Consider the following 13,044-nt stretch of genomic DNA (forward strand, 5'->3'; position numbering starts at 1 on the left):
GTCTCCCCAGGGGACGGGGCGAGGCAGGACTCGGGAAGGAGAGCGATCAGAGGAAGGTGGTCCTGGAAGCCCGGGTGTCTGCAGTCTCCCAGATCCCATCCAGGCCTCTCCGGCCCATCCTCCATCCTCGGGCTGCACCTGTGGCTTCACGTGCCATGCTGTGCACGCGTTTTCCCACCTGGTGCCTGCACGGTGGACCCACGACCTAAGCCAGGCACACGTGCAGGAATCCAGCCCTCCAAGCTGCTGACAGGCGAGGGTCTCTAGGGGTGAGAAACTCTCCACCAGAAGCCAGGCCCCCCGTTCGCACAACTGCGCATGCGCAACACTCCCGGCGTCTCTCCCCGAGGAATCCGCTGCGCGCATGCGCCAACCCATCCCTCCCTCCACCCATCTACACACATAATATATACACACACACACACTTCTCATATGCAACCAACACAAACAAAGCAGAAATCACACGCTCAGCAATTCCTTTGCAATTCGCCTCGTTTAATGAATCCCGCACGGGGACGGTGCACCATCACAGCTGAAGTAGTACGGAGCGCCCGGCTCAGCAGGGAGCCGCCGTACGCAGGCGCAGAAGAGAAGCCCAGCCGCGTATTTGAGAAGAGGTAGAAGAGAAACCGAACCGCAAGGGTTGTCGGGAGTTGTAGGCAAAGCAGTCTCGAAGACCCTTTTGCCTCGGCCGGACTGTTGCATTCTGGGAGCCATAAACCGGGCTGTCCCAAGGCCTTCTGGGAGTCGTAGTCTCAGAGTCACTTCCGCGCCCAGCTTCCGCGTTCTGGGCGCGTGGAGGGCTGTGCTGCGTTTGGTCCGGGTGAGTGTTCTCTCCCTCCCGCTCCCGCCCCCCCCGCATCGGGTGGGATGGCGACCCCTGCTACGGTGAGGGCTGAGGGTTTTCTGGATCGGAGTGGCGGACTCGCCTCTGGTTTCCAACGTTTATGCTCCAAATGCCAGAACTCCCGTTTTGGGCACGGTGGTCTGGCCCGCCACTTGGCAGGAGGCAAAAATTCGTGTGCGCGCGTGTGTCTGGGTGGGTGGGGGGACGCCGTGACTGATGGGCCCCGTGGCCACGATAGGTGAGGCCCCGGGGAAGCCCACGCTGGCTTGTGACAGAAAAGGGGACCCCGGACGGAAGGAGCTGTGTCGGGGGCGCGTGGAGCAGAGGCCGGAGTGGCGAAGGAGATCGGCAGATGATATCAGAAAAGAAGCCACACGGCCTGACACAGACCATTAGCCTTTATTAGATGAGATGATGCTTGTCTGTAATCCCACTAACTGGGGAGGTGATGGTGGCAGGGTGGAGTGTTCGAGGCCAGCCTCTGCTACCTACGGAGCCAGGGAGACCCCATCTGAATGGATGAATGGATGAGTGGGTATAGACCCCAGGCCAGTCGCGGCCAGAGACCCTGTCTCAGTCATCTGGGCAGAACCATAGCCCTATTAGACACAGGGAGACCGTGGAGACCTGTCTGTGGACAGCCGCGTCTATCTGGCAAGTCCCAACTCTGTGTCGCCAAACTATCTCTCCGTCGGCCAACAAGCAAGTCAATAAAGTGAGGTGAGACCCAGAGCTAGCCGAGATCGGGAGAGACGGGCGGGTAGACTGGGCGTGGCGGCTGCAGGCCGGGCTTCACGTGTAACGCCCTTCTCTCTCCCCGCGCAGGCGAAGCCGACCCCTCCGACCCCTCCGGCCCGGGCCTCCGCGACGCGACCATGCCCGCCCCGACCTGCGCCTCCTGCCGGGCGGCCCGCGCCGCCCTCCGCCGCCCGCGCTCGGGGCAGGCGCTGTGCGGCGCCTGCTTCTGCGCCGCCTTCGAGGCCGAGGTGCTGCACACGGTGCAGGCGGGCCGCCTGCTGCCGCCGGGCGCCGTGGTGGCCGTGGGCGCCTCGGGCGGCAAGGACTCCACGGTGCTGGCGCACGTGCTGCGCGCGCTCGCGCCGCGCCTGGGCATCGCGCTGCACCTGGTGGCGGTGGACGAGGGCATCAGCGGCTACCGGGACGCGGCGCTGGCGGCCGTGCGCAGCCAGGCGGCCAGCTGGGAGCTGCCGCTCACCATCGTGGCCTACGCCGACCTCTTCGGCGGCTGGACGATGGACGCCGTGGCCCGCAGCACGGCCGGCACGGGCCGCAGCCGCTCCTGCTGCACCTTCTGCGGGGTGCTGCGGCGCCGCGCGCTGGAGGAGGGGGCGCGCCGCGTGGGAGCCACGCACATCGTGACTGGTGAGCGCATGCGCGGCGGCAGGACGGCGGGAGGGGGGGGCGGAGGAGCGCCCACCCCCACCCCGAAGGCTCGGCCGAGGGTCCAAAGACGTCAGTCCTCTCCTGGGGGTAGCCATGACCTCCTTCAGCCCCTCCGCGCTCCTGGGGCCTGCATGACCCCCCCGTCCTTCCAGCGATCCGCCCTGACCCGCGCCCCCTGTCTCCCCCGCAGGTCACAACGCGGACGACATGGCCGAGACGGTGCTCATGAACTTCCTGCGGGGCGACGCGGGGCGGCTGGCCCGCGGCGGGGGCCTGGGGTCGGCGGGCGAGGGTGGCGCGCTGCCGCGCTGCCGGCCGCTGCAGCTGGCGTCGCAGAAGGAGGTGGTGCTGTACGCGCACTTCCGCCGCCTGCGCTACTTCTCCCGCGAGTGCTCGTTCGCGCCCGAGGCCTTCCGCGGGCACGCGCGCCAGCTGCTCAAGCTCCTGGAGGCGGCGCGGCCGTCGGCCGTGCTGGACCTGGTGCACTCGGCCGAGCGCCTGGCGCTGGCCCCCGCCGCCTGTCCTCCGCGCCCCGGCGCCTGCTCCCGCTGCGGGGCGCTGGCCAGCCGCGCGCTCTGCCAGGCCTGCGCGCTCCTGGACGGCCTCAACCGCGGCCTCCCGCGCCTGGCCATCGGCAAGGGTCGGCGGGGGCTGGACGAGGAGCTGGGCCGGGCGGGGCCTGGAGGTGGGGGGCCGGGGTCTGTCCCCGCGGAGGCCAAGGACCGCCCTGCGCCCCCTGGGGTTCCCACCAGCACAGGTGAGGACGGAGGCGGGGATGGAGCCCAGGAAGTGTGATTTTAAAACACCAAAGCCAACTCAGAGCTCCGCTGTCCTTGGCCATGGGTTTGGGCGGTGGACACTGAGATCTGGGTCCCCAGTGACATGCACAGGTGAAGGTGAAGGAGCCTCTGCCGTACCCGGGTCTAGGGAGGGGCCGCCCGGTGGTGGGGCCTGGACTTCAAGCTGGTCCTAGCCCGCTTTGCCTGTGCACAGTCACAGGATCTCACTGTGAGCGCTCCGGGGACACGTGCGCCCAATCCCCAGAGCCCGTCAGTGTGGGGTCTTTGTCAGGGTTGTGGGCTTCTCCCATCACCCTGCCCTGACACTGCTCCCTTGGCCCTCCCAGCCCTGGACAGGAGACACTCCCAGGCCCCCGAGGCCCCCCCCTTGCCCTGGCCCTCCCAAACCCTTGGCCTGCACCCCAGGCCATCCCAGTAACAGCATCAGGGGGAGGGGGGGGGGACGGGCTCCTGGTGCCAGGACTTTGCCCCCTGAAACGACAGTAAATAAATACTTAACACCAGACAGGAGTGAATGTCCCAGCTTTCTTCAAAGGAGGGATATGGGGGGAGAGGACGCCTCAGGAGCCCCTAAAGTAGGAGCTGGCATCTGGGCCTTGGGCAGTGGAGCCAAGATAGCATGAAAGCAAGGAAGAAGCCAGCAAACTCACTGCACTGCCAGGGAGAGGACTCCTGGGCATTGGAAAGAGCCAGGAGGGGGGAGCAAGTTTGTCCAGTCAAGAGAGCCATCCAGGTGGCCAGATCCGAGTCCAGGGTGGATGAGCATCCTCAGAGGCAGAGCCAGGGTCTTGTCCTGTGCAAGGTCCTGAGTTCAGTCCCCAGGACAGGGCGGAGGGAGGTGGACGCCCTGGTGCCCAGCACTGTACTGAGGAAGCATTCTCGTCTGCCTCAGGGGAGATTACGTGATCCAGGGGGGTGCAGCCCAGGGGGGAGACGACACCCAAAGTCACAGCAGCAGCTGGGGAGGACAGAGGGCTCTTGGTCCTTTTGTTCCACAGCCTTCTAGAAGCCAGGAGACCTGACTGCTGTTTACCAGCATGGCTTTGCATTTCACCCTGAACTTGGAGGAGAAGGGTGGCTTGCTGGTCAAGTCCCTGTTGCACTGGGGCTTAAAGGGCCATCTGCCAAGACTTGAGAAAGGTGCAGTGCCCAGCTGTGAGCACAAGGGGACACCACGACTTCACCTGTGCACCAGGCAGCCATTGACTGCAAGGCTGCCAGTGTTCAGGGCCCTCTGCTATCTCCCCGGTCTCTGCGCAGTCCCCAAGGACAGGAGAACAAGGGGACCTTTGGCCTCAGGACCCCTGGGTTGGTTCATTACTACCCACATCTACTGAGGCAGAGTTCTCCAAGACAGGGTGAAGGAGAAGAGGGCCACAGGCATAAGACCAGCCCGGGTTCAAGTGTGATACTCTAGAAAAATAATTTTTTTTTTTTATTAATTTGAAGAGGACCCAAGAGTGTGGCCTAGTGGTAGAGTGCTTTCTTAGCACACATGAAGCCCTGGGTTTGATTCCTCAGTACCACATACACAGATAGAAGGTGGAAGTGATGCTGTGGCTCAAGTGGTAGAGCTCTGGCCTTGAGAAAGCCTAAGGACAGTGCTCAGCCCTAAGTTCAAGCCCCAGGACAGGACTGGCAAAATAATAATAATAATCTGAAGGTCAAAAGGTGAGAGGCTCAAGTGATAGGGTCCCTGCCTAGTGAACCTGAGGCCCTGAGTTCCACCCCCAGTACTGCCCAAGTGGGGAAAGATGGCTCTGCCTGTTGACTGAGGTTGGGAGCATTCTCTCCCCCAGGGGGTCTGGAAGATAGACATAACCATCTTCTGCCTCCGTGAACTCCCACGGCTGGGTCAGTGGGGACCACCTTGATTCCAGGAAGAATTAATTTCCCAGATCATCCCACTGGCTAAGACTTTTATATTCTGATTATTAAATGAAATCTCAGCACTCTCAGGCAATGGGGCTAGGAATTTACTTAGCCAGCAGGCACTGCTGCTCCTGTTTCAGATCTCAAGATGGCAGCGCATGGGGTGGGGGAAATTATACACAAAGAGACCAAGCTCTTCTCATTGGTTCGTACCACAGGTGGCCAGTATCTTTACACCAGCTAGCCCTCCCCAGTTCCAGGCAGCCAACAGCCGGGTTGCAGCTGTACAGATGAACCTATCTTTGGACGGGCTAACAGTTGTGCAAGCAAGCAAGATACAGAAGCAGACAGCCACGTTACTACTGTGTGGTGCCAGAGGAGACTTGGTTTCTCAGTAAGTCTTGGGTTAGAGTTTTTCACACTGGCTCCCACAAGCCCAGCTCCTCTTTTGGATACACTCTAGTCATGGGCTATTAATTTGACCTAGGGCTGCATGCATGCCTGCACTAGGGTGAGCCAGAAGCTTGTAGGCATTGGGTGTTTGGGCAGATAGGGACCATAAGCTTCGCTGCCTGTGTACATAGTGAGTTATGCAACTAACGAGTGACTAAGGGCCTAGCAATTAAACCAGAAGCAGCAATAGTTAGAGGCCCATATGAGGGAAGGAGGTAGAATCGGTAACCAGCCATTCCACTCAGACCAAAAAGACATTGAGCTGAACTCTTTCCTTGTAAGATCTAACTTATCCTGCAGTTGTTTTACTTTATCTTAACAATCCCGGACCTGTTGGCATAAAAACAGCATTCTTCTTCAGGAATAAACACAGTCCTTGTTTCAGCGGGATGGGATGTCGTCTGTCCTCATCTCAGTTGTCTGTAGTTTTTATCTACCACTATCAGAATGAAGGCACTTATAGCAGATGATCCTGCTACTTCCAGGCTCACTGACACTGGAATTAACACAGGAATTGCTCCTTTTACCCTATTTTTCTCCTCCTGGGTATCAAAAAGTGTTACCTGATGAACAGAAGCGGGCTGTGGTAACTCTCTGAGGAGTGGGCAAGAACAGTTGACTATTGGGGCCAATGGGAAGAATGGTGTCAGCCTGACACGCCTCTTTTCTCTGGACAGTAAATCGAGACCCAGTATCATGACCACTTACAATTAATCTCATGCCCCAGGCCTTGCCTGCTTCCCAGTGCCCATTGATGTGATCTGTTGTGGCACTCCAGGGACGCACGGTTTTCTTCATAGGGTGGCAAAGGCACCATCTCGCCTTCTGGTCAGTGCAGGATGGGCTTTTATCTCCGTATATGTCTCCATGAGGCCTGTTTCACAGCCCCGCAGTGGCAAAGTCCAGCCCTATGGCAGGTGAACACGCCCTCTGCAGGGCAGGCATAGTACAAGGTTAGTTACAACCTCTGATGTCCGGATAAGGTACCACAACGTGGACTGTACCAGGGTTCCCTAAAAACTTGACGGGGACTAAATCACAAAGATCTACCCTGAAAAATAGGCTGTGAGGCGGTGGTTCCTTTGGCTGTCCCCTGGCCTGTTGTAGTTCTTCTTGGTTCTCATTCCCAGACTGGCAGTTTGTGTCTGTTCACTCCCTGTCCACTTACGATCACAGGCAAAGTGTACCAATACATTAGAATGGTCTTGACAGTCTTATCTTCAGCGGGTTGCTGGGGTCACGTTGAGTTGTCCATTATTCTGTGAGTCTGAAGATCTAGGTTCCTCATACGCAATCTTCACCTGGGAGTGATGATTCCGGTGACTCTTTCCTGCTGCCATTACCGCAGCTGGAGTGCTGAGAATCACAGTGAAGAGTTGGGTCCATGTGGGCTCGAGCGTGGGGCTCTGGTGGTGGTGGATCCACGCCAGAGTGTCAGGCAGCAGAGTTTACATACCAGCTCTACTTATGAGCTTCATTTGTTGTTGTTGGCTGTGGGACTTGAACTCTGAGCCTGGGTGTTGTCCCTGAGCTCTTCAGCTCAAGGCTACCGCCCTATCCCTTGAGCCACTGCACCACTTCCGGTTTTACTGGTGGTTAATTAGAGATAAGAGTCTCACAGACTTTAGACTTTAGTTCCCCAGGCTGGCTTTGAACTGCAATCCTCAGATCTCGGCCTCCTGAGTAGCTAGGATTACAGGTGTGAGCCACCCCACTCAGCTATAAGCTCCATTTTTAAGGCATGCTCATACTTCCTGGGATTTGTCTTCCTTTTTTTTTTGCCAGTCCTGGGGCTTGAACTCAGGGCCTGAGCACTGTCCTTGGACTTTTCTCAAGGCTAGAGCTCTACCACTTGAGTCACAGCACCACTTCCAGCTTTTTCTATGTATGTGGTACCAAGGAATGGAACCTGAGTCTTTGTGCATGTTAGGCAAGCACTATACCACTAGGCCACACTCCCAGCCCTCTTCCTCCCTTTTTAACAAACATTTTAAGACAATCCTTACTTTTCAAATCCTTTCTTATCCAGAGGAAATCGTGTTTCTTGTTTCCTCAATGCTTTTCCCAAGGCTTTCTTTACTGACTTTTCTCTTTCTTTGACATTTACCACCAGGGGGCATCAGACAGCAACGTCCTGTCTACTTGTAGGTAGAGCTCCCTCCAGATGTTTGGAGGGCAACCCTTGAACTTTTCCCAGATGGCACAGGCAGCAGTGTCTCCCAGGGTCTGGCCAATGGATGTTACACCTCCTGCTGGGCTGTAATTTTCTTTTTTTTTTTTCTTTTTTGGCCAGCTGTGGGGCTTGAACTCAGGGCCTTAGCATAGTCCTTGGGCTTTTTCCTCAATGCTAGCATTCTACCACTTGAGCCACAGCACCATTTGCAGCTTTTTCTGTGTATGTGATACTAAGGAATTGAACTCAGGACTTCATGAATACTAGGCAAGCACTCTACCACGAGGCCACATTCCCAGCCCTGCCTGTAATCTACTCAGACTGGTTAAGGATACATTACATAGGCTTGCCAAGTCCCAGGACTGGCAGAAAAAAAAATTAAAAACAAGCTGAAATAGCAACTAAACAATCATTTTGGTAGTCCTGACTTTTCTTTGTCCACTTTGAAACAAACATTTAGAAAACTTTTACTTCTAAAGATTACACTCACGAACATATTTCTGATTTTTTTTAAAGCCTTTTACTAACCTCTGCTTTAACACTTTACACTTTAGCTTTCATTTGCATGTGAAGAACCTTTTGAAACAGGCCCTTAGCCTCCTAGCCTCATTTTAAAACAGGCATTTTTTTTTTTTTTGCAGCCTGAGTTACTGCCTAGAAAACCTCTGAACTCAAACGACAGTTTTTTTGCAAGAATTACAAACATGATCACTGACTGTATCCAGAATTCAGACTTAGCATCTTTAGTCCTTTTTAAAATCTATCCAATTGTAAAATACCATTGAAACCAAATGATCACATAGATAAACTTTTAAACACTCCTTTAAAGCTTTTCCGATTTCAATCCAATCCAAGGGGCAGTTTTAGAAATACCAATCACATCACCCGCATTTTTTCCATCAGGTTTTCAGTGTCAGTCTGCAAACAAAAAAGACAGGACAGAGATGGTCCACTGGACCCATCAGACGAGGTTTAGAAGAAGAGCCTTCCTGCCGGCTCATCGTCTTTCACCATGCATGGACTCCCAGCCCCACCGTGGGAACCAGAGCTGCCCCTTTGCCAGTCCACCTCTCACCCCAAGAGATAGGCACCCAGGCCTAGCCTAAGTTTTCCCTGTCCTTTCTCTTGGTACTTGACTTAGATACCCAACAGTTTCGGACAGAACAGAAAAAGTTTCTGACACTGATAAATGAACCATCCCATTTAAATTTCCAATACTTATCCCCCAATTTTAGCTGAGGGAAATAACCCCCAAGTTCCCTGATGCCTTTTTGCTAAAGCAGATAATTTAATTACTGTGTAAACAGCCTTACTCATTGAAATACCAGATTTTCTGAAATCAAAGAATCCTTACAAAGTCTTTTAGCTCAAGTTCCTCTTTAAAGCAATGCAGTAATTCTTTGAGTCATTCAGAATGCCTAATCCTGATGATTTTTCTTGGAATTTAAACAAACTCACCCATTTATCTTTTTGTGCTTTCAGTATAAACTCACTCATTGTTTTACACAGCATGCTGACAGTTTAATCTTGAACATGTTTACACACACACAGGCATTTGCACTCACAAAGATTTTAAAGCACACAATTAATATCGGCCCTGTATTTTCTAGAATTACCACTGTTAAGAGGCCTGGTGGACTCCAACCCTTCTACTCTGAGTCTGCCCACTCCCCTGTGGAAAGCAGCTGGGCCATGTTACCAAGGAAAAGAGGGCACATGGCACCCAGTCCCCAACAAGATTCTTTAAATGAGTGGAGAGGCTTCCCTCTTCGTGCCAGGGCAGGGAAACTGGCCATGCCCAGTGTCCCTCTCGCCCCTCATCCCTGGCCAGGTCGGTGGGTGCTCAAGACAGCAGCCTGTTCAGCACAGTGGGGACTTTATACACAGAGACCACCTGCAGAGGTAACCAATCATTTCAAACCAAGCTCGTCTCTCATTGGTTCTTTTGTCACGCTGGTGGGAAAGTACACACACACACAGAGAGCCGGGGTTCGGGGCTGACACTCACGGATTCATCTGAGTAATAAAGTTGATAAGTAAAACAAGCGGGGCGTCCAACTTGGACACGTGCCCTAGAGAGAAGAACGGCAACAACACACAAGGAAGCCAGCACGTAATGCAATTACCAATTAAAATTACGTGTAGGGAGTAAGTTGAGGTGTCAGCTGTGAAGCAGATGATGGGGAGATGAACTTTCACGCTGAGATTTGAAGGGTGGGATGGGGGGGATGGGTGGGATGGGTCTCAGCCAGGAGGGGCAGCTAAGACCAAGGCCCCAAAGTAGGAAGTCACCAGCCCCAGCTTCAGAGAAGGGGTCTGCGGGGGTTGGGAGGTTGCTACACGCTGACTGGCCTGGGGTGGTTGGGTCTGATTTCAATCGCAGTGGGCCCTCGCAGGGCTTTGGGACAGGCCTCAGCAGGTCCTTGGGTGCCATGCAGAGGGTGAACGTGGCGCAGGGCGGGAAGGCGGTGTGGAAGCAGCAGGACCAGTTCCAGCCCATCTTGCACCTGCGCAGGTGAGCGATAAGGCTGGATGGCTTGGCTCAGGCGAGGCCGAGAGGAGATAAGTGGGCGTAATCCTTGCTCTATTTTGGAGCTGGGGTGACTGCCAAAGCTGGAGGTGAAAAGAGCTAGGGAGAAATCAGATCACACCAAGCTCTTGACCCAAGTGTCTGAGGGGAAGGTTGGTGGCCATGGGAAGGGATTAAGAGGGACCCGGGAGTGGGGTACTAAGGGCTGTGGGGTGTCCACCCATGACGCACACCTAAGAAATGAGGCAGAGAGGTTGGGAGCAGAACGAGGGCATGGAGCCAGGTAGGCTTGGGTTCAAATCCTGCCTCTGTTACTTGCTCACCACACAACCTGGCCTCACGTGTCTTTTCACTTGTAAAGCGGGGGCTGCGGTGGTGGGCACCCTATGGGAGAGCTGAGACACAGCCACAGGAGGTGTGAAAAGCTGGTCCCCAGCCTTCACCACCCCCGGACCCGGGGAGGACAGAGACAGGCCTATTTGTTCCTGTCAGTCAGGCTACTGTGGGGTGCTGCAGCCGCGCCGTCCACGATACTGGCTGGGTCAGCAGCTCTGTTCGGTGTTTGAATCCCAGCTCTGCCACCTGCCCAGCCTGGGTTCCTCCGCCACACCCAGGCACCCGCGTCTGTAACCCACTGACTTTGCTCAGTCCTCAGCAACCCGCTTGGTGTTTGAGCTTGCTGACAGAGCTGCGTTTGCCCACAGCTGCACGGGCATTGGGGGGCGGCGTCAGGAGGGGACCCCTGTAGCCTGGCCTGAGCGCTCTTCCCATGTCCCCACCCAGCTCCCGAAACCTGCACCTCCGCCAGCACCAAGCCTGACCACAGCTTGGCTTCCGTCACGCCTGTCCTTCACCATGGTACACCCAGCCCACCCGCCCTCCGTGGCTCTGTGGTCAGAAATCACCCTCCAGCTCCGGCGCCTTTCTGTCGTGTGGGGGAAGATGTCCCCATCCTCTGCCCAGTCCCTGCCCCTGGCAGCGTCCTCACCCCCCACCCCACCCCACCCTCTGACTCCTGGGAAGATAGAAGCACTTCCTGGCCTCCACCTGGCCCCCGCCCCTTCCTCTTCCTCTCCCTGGAACAATGGTTAGGCAGTCTCCTCTGGTCGGGAATTAATCCCACACTTAGCCGCCGGCTGTCCGGGCTTCACTCACCAGGCCACACCGGCCACCTCAGAATTTGTGCAACCTGGGGAGGGGCCTGACCTCATCCCCACTTCCGGGTCCCACGCATGCAGGGCAAGGAACCGCTGAGTGCCCTCACTCAACACGCGTCAGCCTGCCTGCCAGCGGCAAGGACCAGGCCCTGCCGGTCGGGAGGGGCTGCACACTTCCCCTTCCGGCTGGCAGGCCTTGGGCAAGCGTCTCTCTCCGTGTTTCCCTGTCTAAAATGGGTGTGAGAGAGTGCCTACCCTGTGTGCACCTCAGTTCAGCTTCCATTCCCTTCCCCTCACCTGGTCTCTCTTCTAGTCTGAGACTCCTCACACCCCCTCTACCTCAGGACGTTTGCACACCCTTCTCCCTCTCACCAAGCCTCCCGGACTCAGTATATATTATATTGAGTTATTTTCTTTCCCTTTCCTTCCAGAATAATGAAAGGTGTGTGTGTGTGTGTGTGTGTGTGTGTGTGTGTGTGTGTGTGTGTGTGTGTGTGTGTGTAGTGAGTGCTCAATAAATACTGATTGATAGGAGGGAGGGAAGACAGCAGACCCGAGGGGGGGGGTCCAGCTGGTCAAGCAAAAGGCTCTGAGTTCAAGCCCAGGTATCTACAAATGGAGGAGGAAGAAGAGGAGGAGGGGGGAGAGGGGAAAGAAGAGGAGGAAGAGACTAAAAAACAAACACAGCCTGTGTTCTGTCACATACAGAATCTAGATCTAAAAGCAAGCAAATGAGATAACATGAACACTAAAAGGGGACGCCTGGCTGAGGTGCTGGTGGCTCAGGCAGAGAATCCCAGCTACCCCGGGGGCTGAGGTCTGAGGACTGCAGTTCCAAGCCAGCTGAGTCAGGAAAGTCTGTGAGACTCCTATCTAGTGGATCACCAAAATTAGTGGAGGTGCAGCCTGAGTGGTAGAGCACTAAGCTTTAAGTGAGATAGCTAAAGGATAGAGTCCAGGTTCTGAGTTCAAGCCCCAGACCTGATACAGACAAAAAAAAAAAAATAGGCAGGGGGCAGGGAGGGGGAGCTAGTGAGGGGAGAGGGCGACCAGAGGACAGGGAGGGAGAAGAATGTGACCCCACGGTACAATAAAACATATCTAAACAAATAAAAATGCCCCAACACCACCCACCCGTCTCCAGATTTCCACACCCCACCTTGTGGTCGATCTCACCTTGGGACAAGCTCACATTACTTGTTGCGTGTGCGTGTGTGCGTGTGTGCGTGTGCGCGTGTGTGTGCGTGTGTGGATGCGGGAGCACGCCTGCATGTCTGAGTAGCTGTCCTGCCACTTCCTCCCTCACAGAAGCCCTGGCCTGCGGTGACCAGCTGCTCCTCTGTGCCTGAGGCCTGCACAGCGCAGCCCGACCCTCATGGCAGCAAAGCTCGGGGCCTACAGAAGGGTCAGGCTGGCTGTGCAGGCCTCTGCGCCCCATCAAGCTGCACACGTATGTATGCACGGGGACAGGTGTGTGGCCTGGCAGAGCGAGGCCTGGCTGCACCCCAGACACCAGGAAGGAAGTAGCCTGGAAGCCTGCTCCTGAATAGCAGAGGGAGGGTGGGAGGCCCAAGCCACTGAGTCACTCAGCCCCCCCCACCCCCCACAACCAGGGCTGGGCTGTTGTGGGACTGCAAAGGCCAGGGGACAAATTACAATCATTAGAGAATTTAAGAGGCTGGGGGAGGGGCTGGGGAGGGCAGGTCCTCCCCAAGTCAGGACCGAAACCCCAGAACCAGGGCCAGCCCAGGCTGGCTGGACTCTCCCGTCACCCCTCACTCTCACGCTGAGTCTCCATCTCCTTCCCT

General features: G+C 56.0%; 1 protein-coding gene across 1 annotated transcript; it reads left to right on the forward strand.

Moving 5' to 3' along the window:
* Positions 1–1,693: 1,693 nt before the first annotated feature.
* On the forward strand, positions 1,694–3,574 carry Ctu1 (cytosolic thiouridylase subunit 1). The gene is made up of 2 exons (XM_090321879.1): positions 1,694–2,230; positions 2,442–3,574. The coding sequence occupies exons 1-2, from the start codon at positions 1,723–1,725 to the stop codon at positions 3,044–3,046; spliced, it is 1,113 nt and encodes a 370-aa protein (XP_090178005.1). The 5' UTR covers positions 1,694–1,722; the 3' UTR covers positions 3,047–3,574.
* Positions 3,575–13,044: the final 9,470 nt, after the last annotated feature.

This window comes from Megascapheus bottae, chromosome 31 (genome assembly GCF_031878675.1).
Source record: "Megascapheus bottae isolate mThoBot1 chromosome 31, mThoBot2.hap1, whole genome shotgun sequence".
Taxonomy (NCBI): Eukaryota; Metazoa; Chordata; class Mammalia; order Rodentia; family Geomyidae; genus Megascapheus; species Megascapheus bottae.